The sequence below is a fragment of the Grammomys surdaster genome, unplaced genomic scaffold, assembly GCF_004785775.1.
Source record: "Grammomys surdaster isolate TR1022 unplaced genomic scaffold, NIH_TR_1.0 164, whole genome shotgun sequence".
NCBI lineage: Eukaryota > Metazoa > Chordata > Mammalia > Rodentia > Muridae > Grammomys > Grammomys surdaster.
This window is the reverse complement of record NW_021604612.1, coordinates 3,195,009-3,216,061: the sequence shown is the minus strand read 5'-3', so window position 1 is coordinate 3,216,061 and position 21,053 is coordinate 3,195,009. Positions and strand designations below refer to the sequence as shown.

The window sequence follows — 21,053 nt, the reverse complement described above, 5'->3', positions numbered from 1 at the left end:
GAGTGAGACTGTGTCTCAGACACAGCTTCCTTGCATCCCCAAAACCCTCAAGTGCTTTATTTATTATTTTTCCTTTACATTGATGGTTTTATTTACTTATTTTATGTGTTTGAGTGTTTCACCTACGTGTCTGTGTATGCACTGCTTGAGACAGATGCTAGAAAGTGTCCAATCTTCTGGAACATGAGTTATAATCTGTTGTAAGACACTGTGTCGCTGCTCAACATTGAACCCTGGTCCTTTATGGAACAACTGCTGATTTTTGAGACAAGGTCTTATTCTGTGGCCTTGGCTGTCCTAGAAACTTTGTAGACCAGAGACTAGCCTTGAACCGCCCTGCCTCAGCCCACACAGTCCTGGGATTAAAGGCTTGGGCCCCCACACCAGGCAATTGTTATTTTCTTTAGCAGTTCTGGGGATCATAGCCGGCCTTGTACGTGCTAGCCAGTGTTTCACCATGTGCTGTAGCTGCAGCAGCATGGTTTTAAGATCTCTGATTGTCCCATTAGAAAGGTGGAGAGGGAAGCTGATGCAGGAACGTGTGCCCATGGTCCAGCTGCTCAGGAGGCAGGGACCCTAGGCCAGTCTGTGTACATGGGGAACCCTGGATCTGATGTCACATTTCACATGGTCAGTAGCGTATGTATGTAGTAGTTGCTGTGTTACATGGCAGCCTAGAAGACACATCCATAGGCGTATGTGCCCGAGACAGGCAGAAACACGCTAATTGGAAGATGAGGGGTCATGGAGAAGGACTGAGAGGAGAGGTCTGTGTACTGGGAACATAGATAGGAATTAGGGGAGGTGTCTCTGAGTAGGCCAGAAGCTTGAGAAGTTCATTTTATCTATGTATGGGTGTTTTGCCTTCATGCATGTATATGGAAAAAGGTGTCAGATCCCCTGGGACGGAGGCTGTGAGCCACTGGTGGGTGCTGGGAGCCAGGGTCCTCTGGAAGCAATGGATGGCTTTGAAAAGCATGGCTTTAAAAACCGGTTAAAGAAGAGCCAGCGCTGGGCCTGACCTTGAGTCCTAGCATTAAAGCAGAGAAGCCAGCGGATCTCTGAGTTGGAAGCCAGGGTGGTTTGCAGAGGGAGATCCAGGAAGGACAGCCAGGGCTACACAGAGAAAGCCTTCTCAAAGATGAGGGATAGACAGACAGACACAGAGAGCGGAGTGCTGAAGGTACATCTCTGCTGGGAGAACACAGCCAAATAGCTGGAGTCTGATGGGGAGGGTGGAGAGCGAGTGAGCGGCAATCCTTGTCTTCTGAGATCTTTCCACTGCTGTGCTTCTCAGATCATTGTTTCAAGTGAGGACATACTGACATGCATGGAGCAGCCCAGGACGTTAGAGAGGCCTGGGAACCGGGGTGAGGAATTGGATCTGTCTGCTCTGCACATGTCTGCACGTTGGTTTCCTGCCACCTTTTAAACTGACTATAGTGATTAGGGTTATTTCTTGTTGCAGCTAGTTTCCTCCGTGTTCTAATTCCATCAGTTTTAATTAACCGTCAGTAATAGTGTCTTAGACAGGAGTCTTCTGACAGTTAGCAGCCCTCCGCCACCTCACTGTGTTAGAGTGAACCCCAGAGTTATATAGCTATAGCATGGGATATGCGAGTCTGGAGAGAAGGTTCGCTCAGCAGTGAAGAGAGTATAGTTCTTACAGAGACCCAGGTTTGATTCCAGTACCCACAAGAGGGCAGCCCACAAGTACCTGTCACTCAGTAACCTCAGCTCTCGGGCTCCAGGGACTTTTACCTGTCTGTGTACATGGGCACCTTCACTCAGTGCTGTCTATGCTCTGTGTGCACAGCACCTACATTTTCAATTAATTAATTCTTTGAGAAAAGGTTTTTCTATGTAGTCCTAACTGTAGACAAGATTGGCCTCGAACTTACATCCACCTGCCTGTGTCTTCCAGGGCTGGGAATAAAGGCATTCCATTCCATACCCGTCAAACTTAAAGTCTTAAGCGGGGGCAGGCTGTGGAGCTGTGGGTGTGGGTTTGACATGGAGAAAAATGCTTGCCTAGCAGTCATGAGACTCCGGGTTCAACACAGTGAAAGAAAGCAGGACTATGGAGAGTTTAACCTGCTAAATTCCTCTTGGTGCTTCTAGGTGACTAGAGAAGGCTGTGCAGGGCAGACTGGACAGTTGGGGGATGCAGATGCTGAAGGCATTTTCTGTCCTCACTGCCATGCATGGCTTAGGTGAGCATTTAAGCCAGCATTCCAGTGTTCACAGCCATGTGGAAGGTGGGACTGTGTGCTGGTTTCTGCGGTGAATGGGTAAATTGTTTCACTCTAAAATGCTGTTACTCTCTCCAGGTAGCAGAGGCTCAGCGGGCAGAGTTTAGCCCTGCCCAGTTCTCTGGCCCTAAGAAGATCAACCTGAACCACTTGTTAAATTTCACCTTTGAACCCCGTGGCCAGGCAGGTCACTTTGAAGGCAGTGGACATGGCAGCTGGGGGAAAAGAAACAAGTGGGGACACAAGCCTTTCAACAAGGAACTCTTTCTCCAGGCCAAGTGAGTATGCCCACTCCAGGGCAAAGGGAAACGAAACTGTTGGGAGAACACATCACCTCAACAGTTAGGAGGGAGAAACACAAAGAGGATTGGCGTTCTTTTCTTCCTGTCACAGTTTCTGAGTGAATATTCTCAGTGCTGAGACAGCATAACCCTTGCCATGACTTCTGGGGCTAGGAATGGTGTGTGGACTCAGCCCCGCTGTGCAGTGGACTGGGAAGAGGTCATGGGTCCAGGGAGGGGAGAGACCAGAGAGTTTCTGAATCCTGTGCTCATGTGCTGAGCCTAGCAGAGGAAGAACTGAGGTGCAAACAAAGTCTTCACAGGACCCCTTCTGAACAGGCCGCCCTGGGTCAAAGAGCATGCTTGGCTCTGAGTACTGAGGCTCTTTCCTTTATGCAGTTGGCACAGTTGTTTCCTAGGCTGTGGATTGTTGGAGCTGGGCCGTCACTGCCAATAGGAAGAGTTAGTTGCCTTGGTTCCCTCGAGGCTTGGACTCTAGTTAGCAGGCAGTGTTGATAAACTGTTGTACAAAGTTAGTACTCAGTGGGCTGGAGGGATGGCTTGGAGGTTCACTGCACTGTTCTCTTCTCTAGAGGACCTAGGTTTGAGTCCTAGCACCCACATGGCAGCTCACAGCCGTCTGTAGCTGTAATTCCAGGGCATCTGATGCCCTCTGTTGCAGCTGGTACACAGATAGACACATGCAGGCAAAACACCCAGACACACGAATTTTTGTTAACCTTTATTTTTATTTAACAAAAAAAAACCAAAAAGGAAAAAAATGGGTAGGCACTCTGTTTTTCCAAAGAATTTATTTTAAATTGTGTATACAAGAGTGTATGGCTATGTGCACCTGAATGCAGTGTCGGAGGCGGGCAGACTTGCAGTTCCCTGAGAGCTGCAGTTACCCCTGGCGTGAGTGCTAGGACCAAACTCTGCAAGAGCAGTGCTTTCTCTTAAACTCCGGCGTTTACTTATGTGCTCCTGTGTATGTGGAAGCCAAGAGTTACAGTCCAGAGTCTAAGAAGACTCAGTGCTCGGAACAGACAAAGATGAAGTCGGCAGGAAGGTGGTCCCTACCCTCCTCCCCTTTTCTGACTCCTGAGATGAAAGATTGGACCTTGGGTATAAACTAAAGCACCACTGTGTATTTTGATGGGGGTTGCTCTCAGGTGATGAAGAACAGCTTTCCTACTGCCTTGCAGATGATGAGCCGTGTTCTAGGGTCCAAGGGTTGAGGGAGGAAGTGTCAGTCTGGGTTAATTTTAGTTCAAGGGAGAACAACAGGAAGCTTGTTGGGCTTGGAAGCAGAAGGAGTAGTTTATGGATTTGGGCGTCTGCCTGCTGAGACTGGACTCCGTGCAAGCCGGGGCTCAGCTGAGCCTGAAGTCTGGGGTTATGCAGCCCCATCCTGGCAGCTGCTCCTGGCCAGCGCCTGACCTCTGAGTGGGAACTCTTGTGAGATCTTGATGATTTTGACAGACTGCTCTCTGCCTGTCTTTCCTGCTGTTTCTAGCTGCCAATTCGTGGTGTCTGAAGACCAAGACTACGCAGCACACTTTGCTGACCCTGACACCTTAGTCAACTGGGACTTTGTGGAACAAGTGGTGAGCGGCTTTACCAAGTTTTCTAAGTCGTTAGAGGGAGCGAGCTGACTAAAGGCTGCCTTCACACAGCCGCTGTTAGCTCTGTTAATGTGGGGTATGGTTTCTGACTGGCCTGGTCACACATTTCCTTTGTTACCAGTTGGGATGTAGAGGGCTTTTCTCCAAGGGTGTGTAAGCAGTAAAGGACCTACCTACCCCTCTCTGAGGAAGTTGTAATGAGGAGTCTGTAAGAGGGACCATGGGTACCCTCTTGACCAGGCTGAGCTCAGTTACGTGGACATTTCTTCCTTGGCACCCCCTTGTCATAATTAATACCAGATTAGCAGGCAGTTTGTTTTCTGCAAAGCCTCTGCTGCATGTGCTGCTGCCGAGGCCCCGAGCTTGGGTGTCTCCTCCTGGTCCTGATGGATGTGTGTGTGACAGCCACTTTCTTTCTTTTTTCTTTTTTTTTTTTGTTATTTTTGTTTTTTGTTTTTTTCGAGACAGGGTTTCTCTGTGTAGCTCTGGCTGTCCTGGAACTCACTCTGTAGACCAGGCTGGCCTTGAACTCAGAAATCCACCTGCCTCTGCCTCCCAAGTGCTGAGATTAAAGGCGTGCACCACCACTGCCCAGCCGTTGACAGCCACTTTCAAAGTAACACGCACTGTTTCTTGTATGTGATTTTATTTTGACAAATTTGGATTCCTCTTATTTTAAAACTTTATATAATCATCTAGGGATATTATAGAATACATTATAAGAAAAAACACTCTTGGGCTGGAGAGATGGCTCAGCCATTAAGAGCACCGACTGCTCTTCCAGAGATCTTAGGTTCAATTCCCAGCAACTACATGGTGGCTCACAACCATCTGTAATGGGATCTGATGACCTCTTCGTGTGTCTGAAGACATTGACAGTGTTCTCATATACATAAAGTAAATAAATCTTAAAAATAAAACCAAACAAACCTGGATCCTCTGCACGAGCAGTGTCCTTGTCTGTTGCCATGATGAGATGTCATGACTTACAGAACAAAATGTTTAACTGGGGAGCTTGAGTACAGCTTCAGTGAGTGAGGCCATGACTACCACGGAGAGAAGCATGCGGGCAGACAGGGTACCAGAGCAGTAGCCGAGAGCTCACTGTTGAAACAACCACTACCAGGCAGAGACAGAGCTGACTGGGCACGGGGAGGCTTTTGAAGCCTTGAAGTCCACAAGGAACACCTCCTAGTTCTTCCCAAACAGTTCCACCAAGTGGGGACCATTCTCATTCAGACTCCACAAGCAGAAGTGCCCTTCATTTCTGAGTTGTTAAACAGTTTGGTGAAGAAGTGTTGAGATGAAGAGAGAGGCATTTGTGTTGCCCCCAGTCAGTTCTGAAAGCCGTGACGTTGTGTTGTTGTTGTGTTCCAGCGCATCTGTAGCCATGAAGTGCCATCTTGCCCAATATGCCTCTATCCACCTACTGCAGCCAAGATAACCCGCTGTGGACACATTTTCTGCTGGGCATGCATCCTGCATTATCTCTCACTCAGTGAGAAAACCTGGAGTAAATGTCCCATCTGCTACAGCTCTGTGCACAAGAAGGATCTCAAGAGGTGAGACCCCAGGGTAGGTTAGACCCTGGGCTGCCGCTGCCTCTGAACTCTGCCTTATCTAAATACCTTTGTCTCAGTGTTGTTGCCACAGAGTCTCGACAGTATGCTGTGGGTGACACCATTACAATGCAGCTGATGAAGAGAGAGAAAGGAGTGTTGGTGGCCCTGCCCAAATCCAAGTGGATGAATGTAGACCATCCTATTAATCTAGGAGGTGAGCGTGGGAGAGTGACTAGCCCTTAAGGAAGGAACATTGCAGGCGCCTTGATAATACCAGAACTTGCCCCTTGGCTAAGCCAGTTTTAGCCTACCTGCACGATGAGAGGCTGTCTCAAAACAAGGGCAGAGGGTGTGGCACAAGGCAGAGTGGTTGCCTCGTACACAGAAGTTTGTAGGTTCAACTCCCAGCACTGGTGACAGAGCAGAAATACAAGGGAGGAACTAGCCATGGTAGTGCACACATGAGATCCCTGCACTTGGGAGGCTGAGGCAGGAGAATCAGAAGTTCAAGGTCTCCCTTGGCTGCATAACAAGTTGGAGTGAGTCTGAGCTTGATGGGACTCTATCTTAAACCAAAGTACTGGGGAAGGAAGTAAGGAAATAAATCATCCACGATCCTTCCTCTAAACTGTAGTTCGGTTCCCTCAGTTCACTTACTCCTCTGAGACTGAGATTGGCTGTGCTTGGTTGACATCTGTTGTTGGGTTTTGTTTTGTTTGAGATGAGGTTTTCCTGTGTATACCTGGCTGTACTGGAACCCGCTTTGTGACCAGGCTAGTCTCGAACTCACAAGAGATCTGCTTGCCTCTGCCTAACAAGTGCTGGATTAATGGCCACCATGCCAGAGCCTCTATTTGTGCTTTTAAAAACTAGAGTATGGGGTGGATGGATGATACTGAGTTTGTCCTGTCACCAATGCCTCCCTCATTCATAGAAAACCATCTTCCTGACCCTTTCCGTATGGTTAGACCTGTGGGCTAACATTAGATTCTCGTCAGTAAGCGTGGCTGGGATTTCTTCTAGCTTCTTAGGCTCTTGGAACTAGCCCAGTTTAGGATGATTGGTATATTTCCAGGAAGTTGCGATGTTAGTCCCATATTTTGCCTAGGGCTGGAAAGGTATATGTGAGACGGTTGTGTTTTGTGTTTGTGTGTGTGTGTTCGTCTGTCTGTCTGTGTCTGATCACGGCTCTCCTGCAGATGAGCAGCACAGCCAGTACTCCAAGTTGCTGCTGGCCTCTAAGGAGCAGGTGCTGCACCGGGTGGTTCTGGAGGAGAAAGTAGCACTGGAGCAGCAGCTTGCAGAGGAGAAGCATACTCCTGAGTCCTGCTTTATTGAGGCTGCTATCCAGGAGGTCAAGGTAAGTGCGCACGCGGGGAACTGCAGAACCACTTCCCTTAGCTCCGGGGGTGGGGGCTGGAAGGCCATTTATGTGGCGATGGCGTGGAGGGGGTGTTGTGGAGGGCTTACACATCTTCTGGGGCTAAAGCAACAGCTGAGAATGATTCCCTTGATTCACTGTAACAATGGGGTTTCTAGCTGAGCTGTATTCTTAGTTAATTGAGTTTTTTTACTTGTCTAGGAAAATACTTATATATTTAGTTTTCAAGGTGTTGTGGAGACACTGTGGGGGAGAGTATTGGGTTTGCCCATCAGGCCTTAGCAACAATCACTGAAGATTTTGGAGTAAGTATAATTAGCCAGGGAAGGAATTCAGTAACTCCTGTGTCCTCTGCGTCAGGGACTCTTAAGCTCAAGCCATGAGAATCGCTGCTTGTCCTTCAAAGTGAGTCTGATTTGGTCTGTTTTTTTCTGGTGGCCCTAGATTCGGGAAGAAGCTCTGTCGGGAGTGGCTGGAGGCAGAGGGGAGGTCACTGGTGTCGTGGCTGCTCTGGAACAGCTGGTGCTGATGGCTCCCCTGGCCACGGAGTCTGCTTTCCAACCCAGGAAGGTTAGTGTGCCTGTCACAATGAAGTGACTTGTCCTTCCAATGGTGACACTGTTCTGAAGAAGAGATGGTGTCTTGGCTGTGTTCTCATGACTAGATCTGTCACCTTTTCCAGGGGTGGTAGTGACCAGGGGAGCTCAGATCAACACCTAGGGAACATACATAGGCTGTCTCTGTCACGGTCAGCACGTGGGAAATGTTATTTCATGAAGCAGGACATGGGACTTGTGTTGACCTAGGGTTTGTACCAACAGGGCGTGCTAGAGTATCTGTCTGCTTTTGATGAAGAAGCTGCACAAGTTTGTTCTCTGGACCCCCCTGGTCCTCTCGCTCTCCCTTTGGTAGAAGAGGAGGAAGCAGTGTCTGAGCCAGAAGCCTGTGAAGACTCAGAGGTAGCTGATGGCAGTCTCGGAGAGGGGACCGTTTGTACTGAGTTGAGCCAGGAGGAGCCCGTCACTAAGCCAGGCTTCCCACAGCTGAGCAGCTCTCCCTGTTACTACTTCTACCAAGGTGAGCCCCTGAGGAGAGTGCTGCACCGCCTCAGAGGGACTTGGGGAGATGGATGGCCGGGCACTCTGACCAGACTAGGGGTGTCTTTGCTAGGTCCTGGGGGTTGGCTCACTGTTTTCCAGCAACAAGGGGGGATGGTGGGCCTAGCTGGGAGAGGTCCATGTTGAAGGCTGGCCGAGGCTTGTGTGAGAGAGCTTTTGTCTTTAGCGGAAGATGGCCAGCACATGTTCCTGCACCCCGTCAACGTGCGCTGCCTGGTACGGGAGTACGGCAGCCTGGAGCAGAGCCCGGAGAAGATCTCTGCAACCGTGGTAGAGATTGCTGGGTATTCCATGTCTGAGGTGAGACCTTCTGGAGAAGAACAGTATGTGACGTTAACGTGATCTCTTTAGGGTAGGTCTCACTGGAGTGAGGCTGCAAGTCTTTTAGGCCCTTAATGTGCTCATTTCTTGGGGTTCATTTCTTTCTTTGTTTTTGAGTCAGGATCTCTCTTATGTAGCCCTGGCTGTCCTGGATCTTGTTCTGTAGAGCAGGCTGGACTCAAATTCAGAGATGAACCACTCCCGTTTGATTATTACTTGGCTTTTGAGATGCTCGCTCATACAGCCTAGGCTGTAGAGCCAAGATACCTGAACTTGTGATCCTCCTGCCTCTACCTCAGTGCTGCTCAGGTTTGTGTCTGCTGTGTTAAAGCTTAGTGTAGTCCTGAGTGACAGCCCCACACGCCTCTCTGACTGTGCTCGGACTCGGTGTCAGTTTATACTGCTACATGGTCTCATGGTCATTGCTACAGTTTGGGGTGCTGATGTCTTATTTTTCATTCCAAATGAAGTTTGTTCTTGTCTCACACCCTACACACACACACACACACATGCACAACTTTATATTGATGTGTATTTATTTTGTTTTTTGAGACAGGATCACAGTATGAGTCCCTGGCTGCCCTAGAACTGACTGTAGGTTAGGCTGGCTGACTCTGTTAACGGTGTGCACCACCACTCCCTGCTTTGTCTCCCTTTTACTTCTTGAAAGGAATGTTCAAACCCCAAGTCCTCAGGTGCTGTAAGCTAGGTTACACAGATATGAGGTAGGCTTTTAGTTTGGAAATAACTTTGAATTATGAGGTGATGATTTACATATGTGAAATTTTGCCATTCAGTAAATATGCCTGTATTGATACAAAATTGTATTTATTGATGAAATAAATACACAAAAAGAATAGAAACTTAAGTTAGCGGGCTTTGGTGTCCAGTTATGCGGGCTAGATTCCTTCAGTAGGCCCGTCTCTACCACTGTTGTTGGCCCTGTTAGTGGGTCCCGGTGTAGGCTGGTTGTTGTTTGGTGTCAGCAAGTGTTCTCTCCCTGTTCTTGCTCCGAGTGTGGGTCTGGACGGGTGGAGGTAGTGGTCAGCTTCACGTCACTGCATCACTAGGCTGGCTACTCCCTTGTGGCTTAGTCTGTGAACCCTGAGTTTGGTGGATGTCTTAGTGTATGTAGGCCGTGCATAGAGTCTGGCTTTCCATAGAGCAGCAGCAGCAGCGCTGTCCCAGTGCTGAGTGTGTGTGCCGAGTGTGTAAGCTGAGTGCTGGGGTCCTGTGCTCTCAGGAGTAGTGAGCATTGGTTCTGTTTGTAGGATGTTCGACAGCGTCATAGATATCTTTCTCACTTGCCACTCACCTGTGAGTTCAGCATCTGTGAACTGGCTCTGCAGCCTCCTGTGGTCTCTAAGGAAACCCTAGAGATGTTCTCAGGTGAGAAAGCCCCACTTGCCTTCTCTACTCAGAACCCAGTGTGGGAGGCGGGGCTTGAGCTGTGTCCTGAGACACTTGATGCATCCATCTGGTCCGCTGTCCCGCTGGCTTAGCTATAGTCATCTAGGAAGCTTTATTGGCAGCAGATCTGTCTTTCTTACAACGTGACCAACCCACAGATGACATTGAGAAAAGGAAGCGTCAGCGCCAAAAGAAGGCTCGCGAGGAGCGTCGCCGAGAGCGCAGAATTGAAATGGAGGAGAACAAGAGACAGGGCAGGTGTAAGTCCAGAGCTCATGTGTGCTTGCTTTGCCTTGTGTGAGTCTATGTGGCCCCTTGCCTATGCCTGCCAGTTATTTTCCTTCATTCTTCCTTGGAGTCAGGAAGCAAAGGTGATAATGGAATGTTCCATGGTGGGGAATTCTCTAACTGCTGACTGTATTAGACCTGGCCTGCTCGCAGTGTGCAGAGTGTGGGGGCACATACAGGAGTCAGGCGTGAGAGAGAGAGGGGCCGAGAGAGCTCTGCTGAGCTGGGAGCAGTTTCTAATTTGACTACAGAATCAGTCGCTAAATCCAGGGGATTGGTATGACTCAAAGCCCGGGTATCCACTGGAAAACTAGGACTAGAGCTGGGGCTGGCGACCGGGACTGAAAACTTATAATCAATGGCCTTGAACTTCAGTGGCCTTGAGTTCAAGGCCATGCCGGACTCACAGCAAGCTCATGCCCACCACCATGGACTGCCCGTGGAGACCCACATGGGGAGAGAGTCAGAAGGAGAGAGTCAGTTACTGGCGGGGAAGGCCCTGGCTCTCTGCTCTCATGTAGAATGTAGACACAGCTTGCACTGGGGAAGGTGCAGTGAGGATGTGCTTCGGCCTCTAGAACTTGGTGGCTGACACACACCCTAACTTTGAGAAAACAGATGTCTCAAGTTTGTGAGACGATAGCTCACTGTTAGGCCTGGCTGACCTTGAGCTGTCTGCCTCCCTGGCAGTGAAGTTATATAGGTTTGGACAACATCCAGTCTTTTGGAGGGGAGGATTCTGGCTAACATAGCTTAGGCTGTTGTTCCTGTTTGAGCCTCCTGCTAGCTGGATGACTATAGGAGAGCAGAGACAGACGGGTAGGCATGTGTCTTCCAGGCCCTCCAGACTCCTCTTAGAGAAAATAGGAACAGCTGTGTAAATGGACCTGTCGTTGCCTTTGCTTTGCAGATCCCGAGGTCCACATTCCTCTCGAGAACCTTCAGCAGTTTCCTGCCTTCAATTCCTACGCCTGTTCCTCTGATTCTGCGTTGGGTCCCACCAGCACTGAGGGCCATGGGGCCCTATCCCTGTCTCCTCTGAGCAGAAGTCCAGGCTCCCATGCAGGTGACTTCTGATGTGATGAATTCTGCTACTCGCTAGACCTTTCATTGGATTTAATTTTATGTGGAAGAGTTTTTTTGCCTGTGTGTATATATGTATACCACATACATGCCTGGTGCAGAAGAGGGTGTCCGAACTCCTGGGATTGGCGTTAATGGATGCTGGGAACCAAACCAAAGTCAGTCTGCAAAAGGCATAAGCGCTCTTAACCACGGGCCTTGACCTTAAGCAAACTCAGTGTCTGAATTCACAACATTGAGCAACCTCGCACATTGTAGTATCTAAAGGAAGAACTTTTAGTCCTAGGCCGCATTAAATCCTTATGTTTGGTTACCCTTTCCCATTGGTTGTTCTGACTTCTTAGACCTTGCAGTTTCGTAAAACCTGGATTGTGTTTCTCTCACCCATCTGTTCTGTTTTCTCTTTTCTTAATGTTTAATGTTTATAATGTCCTTGTGTGATAATTGATTGTGATTTGTAAGGGAAGAAGTCAGACTTGCTGAGTACACAGCAGGGAAATAGCTTAGTTAGAACTGTTTATAGGTTGGGCATGGACCATCTGCTAAAGTATGCTGGGCCTTTGACATGAGTCATCAGTGAAGAATAGCCCTGCAGACTGCCTACAGGCAGGCCAATCCTATGAAGAAGGCCTTCTCTCAATGGAATTACGATTCCTTCTTCATAGATGACCTTAGTTTGTGTAAAGTTGACATTAAAAAACTAGCCAGCACAGGTCCTGAGACTGATAACATACAGTAACTTTAGTGGCAGGAACTGGGGCTAGAACTTGGTTCTTATAGACTGTGTGTAACCATGATGCTTTTCCCTGCATGAGAGAACGCTGCTGATCACTGGGCACACTGTGGGGCAGAGAGTCTTCATCAGCTAGGTTTAGTTTTGTTGTTTGGCAAATGTGAATTTCTAAGAGTAGTTTAGTTCCCAGAGTGAAAGTGTCAGGTAGGTTGGATGGACGTGGAAGGGCCTGAGACTAGGAGAGAGACGAGGCGCCGCTGCCCAGCACCCAAGGCTTAGCTTAGCGGTGCCTGCAGAGCAGACTGATGCTTCTACCCAGGCAGGACTCTCTAGAAGAAGACTAACTTGGTGTGTGTCTTCAGTCCTGACTGCCAGGGCATAGTGGCCATAACAGTCATCTGGATGTTTCTTTTGAAGTTGTCCATCCACATAAAATCAGTCCATAGCAAACATCATCTTTGAGAGCTGGCTAGCCTCTTTGTTCTTATTTTTTTAGACAGTTTTGCTGTATCAGTCGGACTGGCTGTGAACTCACTGGTGCACCTGCCTCAGCCTCCCAAGTACTAGGATTACAGTCGTGAGCCATCCTACCTTGAGAGCCAGTCTTTGTGGGAGGTGTAGCATTTCCTAAGGAAAGGGCTGTCTTCCTGTGTTGCATCCCAGCGTTAAAGGAGCTTTGAGAAGCCTCCTGTCTGTATCCCCTTTGTCGGCAATGCCTGATGCCCTTGTATAAGAACATGGCAAGAGTCACATGTGAACCTAGGTTTGCTTTTTCTTTTCCGGGGAAGTTATAGCAGTCATCCAGACCTGGTTCCTTCTGTTCACCTCCCCCATCTCTTCTTCTGTCTCTGAGAAAAAGGCTCATTCAGAAAGCCAGGCTGGCCAGGCGGTGGTGGCGCATGCCTTTAATCCCAGCACTTGGGAGGCAGAGGCAGGCGGATTTCTGAGTTCCAGGACAGCCAGGGCCACACCTGTCTTGGACCCCCCCCCCCCCCATGAGGGGGGGGGGAAGGGGAGAGAAAAGAAAAGAAAGCCAGCCTGGTCTGGAACTCACCATACCAGAATGGTCACAGGCAGGTGCCAGCATGCCTGGCTCTCGTGATTGTTTCTCATTAAAAGAACCTGACTTATGTAACCAGGTCTCTGGTTTCCTTCCAGACTTCCTGCTGACCCCTCTGTCACCCACTGCCAGTCAGGGCAGTCAGGGCAGCCCCTCCTTCTGCGTCGGGAGTCTGGAGGAAGACTCTCCTTTCCTTTCCTTTGCCCAGGTAAATCTTCCTCTTGAGAAGCAGCTCATATGAGCTCTGCTGCTTGTCTGGGACCCTCTTCCATGGATTGGTGCCTCAGCCTAGTGCAGGACAGGGAGAGGCGGCCTCTGGGTGAGAGCTGGGGACCTGCTGGAGAGGGCAGCCAGGGCCAGCTGCGCTAGCCTGCATATGCACGCACGTTGCTGAGACAGCGTCTCAAGAGCAGAGCTCATGGAAGTAGTTGAGAATTCAAGCTTTAATTACTTAAGATTATTAAATTGTTATAAACGGGACAGTGGTCTGGGAGAGGGCTGGATCAGTTCAGTTCAACTGGCTCTAGGACCTTGGAGTCTCCTCATGACTAGCTTCAGATTATACACCTAAAATATTTCTTGGAGCATAAATATTGGTGATGAATTTGATCCCAGCACCATGTCATACTACTCAGATTTTAAAATAATGAACTCTAGGAAGACAGCAGAGTGAAGGATGAGAAAGGTGATCTAAGCGCAGGCCTGACCTCCCGATATGGTGAGGGATCGAAGCCTAGCCAGGAGACAGAAGACCCTGTCCCACAATCAGAACTTCTAGCCCCTCAGCCAGAATAGGCTGCCCTTTTAGCACAGCACAGTCCATCTTGAATAATGTGTCCCACTTTGGGACACAGGCATCAGGGTCAGGCAGGCTTACTTCCGTGCTGGGTCGGAAGGTCATAGGTACTTTCTTTAGTGTAGTAGCCCACGCCTACCCAGGCCACAAAAACAGGAGAACAAATTCTGATAGGAGTTGTGTGGCTTATTTAGCAGATGAAACTTAAAACAGAGCTCACTTTGACCATGTGAAATGAAGGCAGTTCTTCAAAGGTGGAGGGATTATTCTGATTTACCATATGTACAGACAACAACTGGACCATGGCTTATGGCTGCACCTCAAAGGCAATACCTGGGGTGGGGGTGGGGGGAGTGCAAAAAGCACAGTAGGGATTTTCAGAGCAGGAGGCTCGGTATAAGCATAGCTTTTTAAACTGGAAGGTATGTTGCCTGTGGTAGCAAATACACCTTTAATCCCAACACTCAGGAGGCAGAACCAGGCAGATTTCTGTGAGTTTGAGGCCAGTCTGCTCTACAGAGTGAGTTCCTGGACAGCCAGAGCTGTGCAAATCAGTCAGACAAAAACAACAAAACCCTGGAAGGCACTATATATGCTTATTCTACATTTTATTTTTATTTTTTGAGATAAGATCTCTATGCCCCATATTATCCTAAAACTCATATTGTCCTGACTGGTTTTGAATTGTAGGCAATCCTCCTGCCTCAGCCTCCCGAATTCTGTGGTTATTGGTTGATGTACTTAGGTGCCTCAAGAAGGGCAGGGAGGGCCATCAGAGCAGGTGTTCTAACTCACTCCTGGCTGAGCATCTCCCAGTGTCTTCAGTGTCCTCACAGCTTCCCAAAGTGTGATATCCTCGGTGCACTGCTGCCATCAGTCAGGGTGCAGACATGACAGACTGTACAGAGGCTGACAGTCCTGTGAAGGGCTATGAGTGACATTTGGTCAGACTTTGACATTCTTCCTTCTGACCCACTTGGCAGATGCTGAGGGTTGGCAAAGCAAAAGCAGACGGGTGGTCCAGAACTGCTCCAAAGAAAGGTGAGCGCGGGCAGCAGAGGGCAGGTCTGGACACGCTTGTCAATGAAAGCCCTACAATCCCTACACTCCCGTTTTCTAGATGACAATAGCCTGGTTCCTCCTGCCCCTGCGGACAGTGATGGGGAGAGTGATAATTCTGACCGTGTTCCTGTGCCCAGTTTCCAAAATTCCTTCAGCCAAGCTATCGAAGCAGCCTTCATGAAATTGGACACACCAGCTACTTCAGACCCCCTCTCTGGTAAGGGCAGGGAACTCTGTCAGCTCAGAGCTTAGGCTTAGCCAAGGGTGCTGCTGTTCCTGCTTGGGTTGTGACAGGTCCTAACTGTCTGATAGGACTTACTTTCCACCCCAGGTTAATTCTTAAGGTCCAGAAGTGGAATTCTGAGGAACTCTTTTATTCTGCTTATGAGTGTTTTGCCTGCGTGTGTGTATGTGAGGTGTACCTGCGTATGTTTGATGCTTTCGGAGCACAAAAGGGATCTCCTCAAGGGAGTTACAGATGGCAGCTACCCCGTGGGTGCTGGGAATCAAACCTGTAGGAACAAGTGCTCTCAACCACTGGGCCATCTCTGTAGCCTGTTCACCCCTCAGTGCCCACTCTCGTCAGGGTCATGGTTAATAGGGTAAGCTAAGCGCACTCTTGCTGTTTCCCCTCAGAAGACAGAGGCGGGAAGAAGAGGAGGAGACAGAAGCAGAAGCTGCTGTTCAGCACCTCGGTCGTCCACACCAAGTGACACTGCGTGCCCAGGCGCCTTCTCCATCGGGTTTCTTCTCTGTGCTTTTGTTTTGCTGCTGTAATTTTTAAGTATTTGAGTTTGAACAGATTGATTAGCTTGGGGCGGGGGGAGGGGCTTTCCACAAAGTGAGGGGGAACCAAGAAAATTTTAAATACAGTGTATTTTCCAGCTTCCCCTCTTTACACCAAAATAAAGTATTGACACTCACATGAGACGCCTTCCTGACAATCTTAGTTCATTTGTAGGTTAGCCCTTTTGATTCTGATGTTAACTTTTTCAACCCAGAGTGAGCTTGAGTAGTCCCTTCTGCGTTCTTTGAAGCAGCCCAAACCAGTGGTACAGCACTGCTTTGCTGCAGGGTGTTTCTCCTAGTAAGTGCCTGTGCTAAGCCAGGCACTCATACGTGACGGGGAGGTTGTGCCTGCTGGTTGTTCTTCTTACCAAGAGAGGTCTGGCCCCTCACAGGTTTTTTAAAGGCTTCCGAAAGGTCTATGGTTGTCTGTCTGTCTGTGTATCCTGCAACTGGAGTTGCTCTACATTTGCTTGGGAGCCTCCATGTGGGAGCTGGAAGCTGAACCCACATCCTCAGCCAGTGCTCAGTCTCTGAGCCATCTCTCCTGAGTCCAGCTTGTGTAAGTGCCAGTGGTTTCAAGGAGACATAAAGAGTGAATCTTCAGCCATCATGTACAGCTTGACAGTAGACAGGCAGGCCTGGAGCTAGAGACGCCGCTGGCAGGTTACACACATCCACAAGCAGGAGGCAGAGAGGGCGAACGGGAATGGTATTGGCTTTTGAAATGGCAAAGCCTCCCACCAACAAACACAAAATAACATGTCTCCTTCAACAAGGCTGTACCTCCCAATCCTTCCAACTGGGGACCAAAGACTAGACTACATTCATGCCTCACTGGGACCAGCTGAACATGACCCGAGCCATGGTACATTGGGGACCCTGCTATTCTCAGCCCTTGGACAGTACTGAACTCACCCTAAGTGTAGCTGGTGATTATTCACCAATGTTTCTGCTTTACTTGAGCCCACCTCACCCCCAACAGTTTCTCTGTGGAATCCTGGCTGTTCTGGAACTCTGTTAGAGCAGACTGCCTCCCTGGTGTTGGGATTAAAGAGGTGTGCCACCAAGCCAAGATTTGAATGAGTTCTTACACCTAAGGGTCTAGGAATATTTAAAAATCATTAGTACCACACAGGGAGCTCATTCAAGGCAGGTGCTGTAGAGGACAGAGACCTGGCCAACTGTCAATGTTTGAGCGCTTTTTATGGTTCAGGAATGTTGCCTTGGAAGCCAAGAATGTTTATTCCACCCATGAGCTAAGCAGTTACATATAGAAGGTCTGCACAGGGCCTTCCCCATGGATGGAAGGTAAGGCAGCCAGCCCTCCACTTCAAGCTGGTCACCTGTGCTCTGGTTGTCAGTCACTCCACTGGAGAACTGTGGGGTGCTGCTGTCACCTCCTGCGATGTCCCCTTCCACTCGTGGGCCTGGAAACAGTCACTCCATTGCTTCCATATTCTCCTCCTCAGCACTGTCTGAAAGCTCTTCAACCGACTCTCTGTCCAGCAGACAGCTTCTTGAGACAGACTTCTTGATGGCTTCCCGTTCCCCTACAGGAAAGGAAGATGGCTTTGGGCATCATCATACCTGCTGAGCCTTAGTCACGGCTTGCACTGGCCTGGCTTACCTTCATCAGTGCAATTCTGCAACAAGACCAACAGCTGTCTCCTGTTGTACCGAATCAGGAACTTCTGACAGGTTCTGATGGTACCTGGCACGGGAAAGCTTTTGTGGACAACAGCTTGCAAAACAGTCACTCTCTTTTTTTGGGGGCGGGTGATGGGACGAACATCTTGTTCTCAGTGGACAGCAGGAAGACCCACCCACCTGGCAACTACTCTGAACCTGTTACTCCATAACAACAGCCGCCAACCACACCACTCGTACCTCCCACGTGTAACGTGTTGAAGAAGCATGGATAACGATGTCCTTTGTTCTCCAAATACGTGATGAAAGGAAGAGCTGACCACACGAGCTGGTAGAAATCCTTTCGGCATCGAAGAAGCACTACTCCAGTGTAGGCATTGAGGTATCGAACTACAGGAGGAAAGGGAAATTGGGAAAACCCCATTCACAGTATTTAAAAAACAGAAAAACCCTATCATAGGCAAACGGTACATGGGAGGATGCACCCCAGGAAAGATTTTTTAATCTTGTGATGTTTTGCTTGCATGTACGTATTTGCACACGGGTGCCTGGTGTCATCGTCTGGAACTGGAGTTTAGATAGGAATCCTGGGTCTCTCTCTGAAAAGTCAGCAGGTGCTCTTAACCGCTCAGACCTCTCTCTGTCCAGCTCCACTTAACATTCTTGAAAGTTCTGTTTTGTCTGCTTCTAGACAGTCCAGTTTTGGCAACCTGGCTGGCCTGGAACTGCCTCTGCTCCCTGGGGATGACAGCATAAAAGCATGGGCCACAGTGCCCAGCTTGAAATGTTAGGGGAAACCTTCCACTGTCAAGTAGTCGCTGACCACTCAGGTCAGTGAATGGAGAGAGAACGCTGCAGGAAAAAAAAATCCTTGCGGGGGTGGGGGGACGACACTTGTCATAACAACACAGCAAGAAAGCTTTGTGGTTTTATGTATGTAGGATTCTGGATAACTCAAGTGTGCTTGCAGTAGAAGGATCTAAGCTAAAAAGTGACATTTGGAGAAAAACAAGGCTTTCATCCCGCGTTTCCAATGAGAACTACCTAACTAACGTGCTAACGTGACCCGTCAAATCGTAGCTCTTATGAAGATTTCTACATGGCTACCTTCATTTAGCCTAGTAAATTCAACACGCATCCTCCACTAACACGGGCAGGAAGCGGAATCTCCCCGACACACACCCGGGGCTAGGTACTGAACCCTTTGCCTTGTCGCATTGCGCGATCGGCACTTTCTGCTCGGTTTTGGACTCGCCGCACTCGGGCTTTTCTAAAACCCTCCACTATCGTACAAAACGCGGCACACGGGCCGGGCCTCCCCGCACCCCATCGGCGGCGTCGTCGTCGTACCTGCGAAGCCCACGGAGCAGGCGGCGGCGCCGAAGGCCCCGTGCACCCGGGCGATCGTGTCGCGGACGAGCCCGCTCAGCACGCGGTCGTCCAGGCTCAGGCGGCAGCGCGCGTCCTCGGACACCAGCTCGCACAGAAGGTACCTGCGGCGGACGGCGGGGTGAGCGCGGCCCGGCACGCGGAGAAGCCGCGGGGACGGCGCGGGGACGGGGCTGCTTACCTGTGCTTGAACCGCACCATGGCCTCCGCGCCGGATGCGGGAGGGAGGCGGGACTAGGCTCCGACAGGCGGAGTGCCCTGTCAATCTCCACGCTCCGCCTCCCGCGGCCAGCGTAAGAGCGCATGCGTCCGCCTCGGGCAGGCGCTGGGGATTTTGCACTCAAGTTCTGCGTGCACTTAGAGTCCCCAAGGGAAGGTTTGAGGCCAGCCCTTCACTTAAAGTCCGAGAGTGTCGCGGGAATTGGGATTTAAAAGAAGTCAGAGCAGAGGTTTCCTCATACGGCCAAATACGCTAGTTCTTTGGGGGGGATTTCTCCAGTTTTGTGGAGGTGAGTTTTTTCAAGTGGTTTGCAAAACGATATAGTTCCCTCCCTCTCTTTGTCCCTCTTTCTCACAAGCTAACCCCTGACTGACTGTGTAGCCAAGGGTCACCCCGAACTTCTGATCCCCTGCCTTTTCCTGCGCCGGAATTAACGCATTCCGCCCCTCTCAACCTAGTTCGTTTTCTGTTAAGAATAGAGGATTATGTTTTTGTTTTGGTTTGGTTTGGTTTTGGTTTTTCGAGACAGGGTTTCTCTGTGTAGCCCTGGCTGTCCTGGAACTCACTCTGTAGACCAGGCTGGCCTCGAACTCAGAAATCCACCTGCCTCTGCCTCCCAAGTGCTGGGATTAAAGGCGTGCACCACCACCGCCCGGCATTTAAAAAAAAAAACAAACAAACAAAAACAAAAAAAACATGATCTCACTCTACCTCAGGCTGGCATGGAGCCCGAAGCAATCCTGCCTCAGCCTCCCGAGGATTGTGACTACAGGGGTGTGCTACTGTACCTGGTACACTTCATTTATCTTGTACATTAAGTGCCTATTCTTAACGGTGCGACTGAGTGAGGTGGATTTGTGTGACCAGCGCCCTATTAAGCTCGGTAGATTCAGTGCACCCCTAAATTCCCAGGCCCTTGTCAAAGTCTTCAGTGAGAAGGAGCCATCATTCCCGTTTCTGTAGAGATTTGCCAGGCCTTGGCCTGGACATAATATTTTATAGCATACCTGCTCCGTGCAACATGCCTGCAAGTCTGCTGCTTGCCTGTATTTTCCTGTCGCCAGTGCTGCTACCGACATTCCTTTGAGCTCTGAATTGCGTTGTTTAAATGCACCAACCGAGCCGGGCGGTGGTGGCGCACGCCTTTAATCCCAGCACTTGGGAGGCAGAAGCAGGCGGATTTCTGAGTTCGCAGGCCAGCCTGGTCTACAGAGTGAGTTCCAGGACAGCCAGGGCTGCACAGAGAAACCCTGTCTCGAAAAACCAAAAAGGAAAAAAAAAAAGCATCAACCGGACCTCATATACGTTGTCTACAGATTTTCTTGTTATCCTGGGTTTCTTGGTGCCTGGCTTTGTATCTAGCAGGGTAATTTTTTTTAAATTAGATTTATTTATTTATTTGTTGTAGAAATGTGAGAGTGTGTACTTACCACGGCTGGAAAGGTGGAGCTCAGAGGACAACTTTGGGAAGTTGGTTCTCTCCTCCTTCTGCTATGTGGATCCGGGGATCGAACTCCAGTACCGTTATCGGGTCACACTTGGCAGCCAATGCTCTCACCTCTATGACCTCCGTTATTTGTACAGCCGTCATGGCCTCGCCTGGGCAGGTGTGGTAACGTAAAGCGAGATTTATTTCACAGCTGACTATTTACAAGATCGGAGATGAGTTCTCAGTCTCCTAGCTCACTGCGGGCTGCAATCACTATTGCAATCAAGCTGCAAACATTGCCCACAACCAGCGTCCTCCGAGGCCGGTAGATGGTGCCAGAGGCCCACGGTGTGCCGGAGCTCGCCACGTTCCCGCCTCCCTAAAAATAGCATCAGTCTCTGGATCCTAACCCTGCGCCCATTTTATGGATGCGGTCCAGGCCCAGGCTGGAGGGAGTCACGTGCCTAATTCGGTACAGGCCCAGAATTTAACCTCGAAAGCATTCGTCTCCGAAGTCCCAGCTAGGGTCCACTCTGATGCTCACTGCCCACGTGTAGCCACAGGCGTGGGTTCGGATCCCCGGTCTTCGTACTCTAGCCCAGTGTTT

General features: G+C 49.7%; 2 protein-coding genes across 2 annotated transcripts in view; one reads left to right on the top strand and one right to left on the bottom strand.

Annotated features, from left to right (window-relative positions):
* Positions 1–15,900, top strand: part of Rnf10 (ring finger protein 10) — a 31,987-nt gene extending 16,087 nt beyond the window's left edge. Inside the window, exons 3-17 of the mRNA XM_028765390.1 lie at positions 2,331–2,530; positions 4,050–4,140; positions 5,536–5,720; positions 5,798–5,934; positions 6,920–7,080; positions 7,546–7,671; positions 7,923–8,178; positions 8,386–8,519; positions 9,812–9,929; positions 10,109–10,210; positions 11,149–11,304; positions 13,213–13,322; positions 14,894–14,951; positions 15,031–15,189; positions 15,609–15,900. Of these exons, the coding sequence (XP_028621223.1) occupies positions 2,331–2,530; positions 4,050–4,140; positions 5,536–5,720; positions 5,798–5,934; positions 6,920–7,080; positions 7,546–7,671; positions 7,923–8,178; positions 8,386–8,519; positions 9,812–9,929; positions 10,109–10,210; positions 11,149–11,304; positions 13,213–13,322; positions 14,894–14,951; positions 15,031–15,189; positions 15,609–15,685 (2,070 nt within the window). The 3' untranslated portion in view covers positions 15,686–15,900. The remainder of the gene's footprint in view (positions 1–2,330; positions 2,531–4,049; positions 4,141–5,535; positions 5,721–5,797; positions 5,935–6,919; positions 7,081–7,545; positions 7,672–7,922; positions 8,179–8,385; positions 8,520–9,811; positions 9,930–10,108; positions 10,211–11,148; positions 11,305–13,212; positions 13,323–14,893; positions 14,952–15,030; positions 15,190–15,608) is intronic.
* Pop5 (POP5 homolog, ribonuclease P/MRP subunit) lies at positions 14,502–20,608 on the bottom strand. The gene is made up of 6 exons (XM_028765412.1): positions 20,540–20,608; positions 18,996–19,153; positions 18,759–18,901; positions 17,649–17,798; positions 17,389–17,472; positions 14,502–17,311 (listed from the first exon to the last, which is right to left on the bottom strand). Exons 1-6 carry the CDS (start codon positions 20,606–20,608, stop codon positions 17,199–17,201), a joined length of 717 nt encoding a protein of 238 aa, XP_028621245.1. The 3' UTR covers positions 14,502–17,198.
* Between the last annotated feature and the right edge of the window lie 445 nt (positions 20,609–21,053).

Coding starts and splice junctions, on each gene's coding strand:
- Pop5 (XM_028765412.1), bottom strand. CDS start 20,608: ATGACGGCTGTACAAATAACGGAGGTCATAGAGGTGAGAGCATTGGCT. Junction 18,902..18,995: donor CATCCGGCGCGGAGGCCATG/GTGCGGTTCAAG, acceptor CGTCCGCCGCAG/GTACCTTCTGTGCGAGCTGG. Junction 17,799..18,758: donor CTGCTCCGTGGGCTTCGCAG/GTACGACGACGA, acceptor TTCCTCCTGTAG/TTCGATACCTCAATGCCTAC.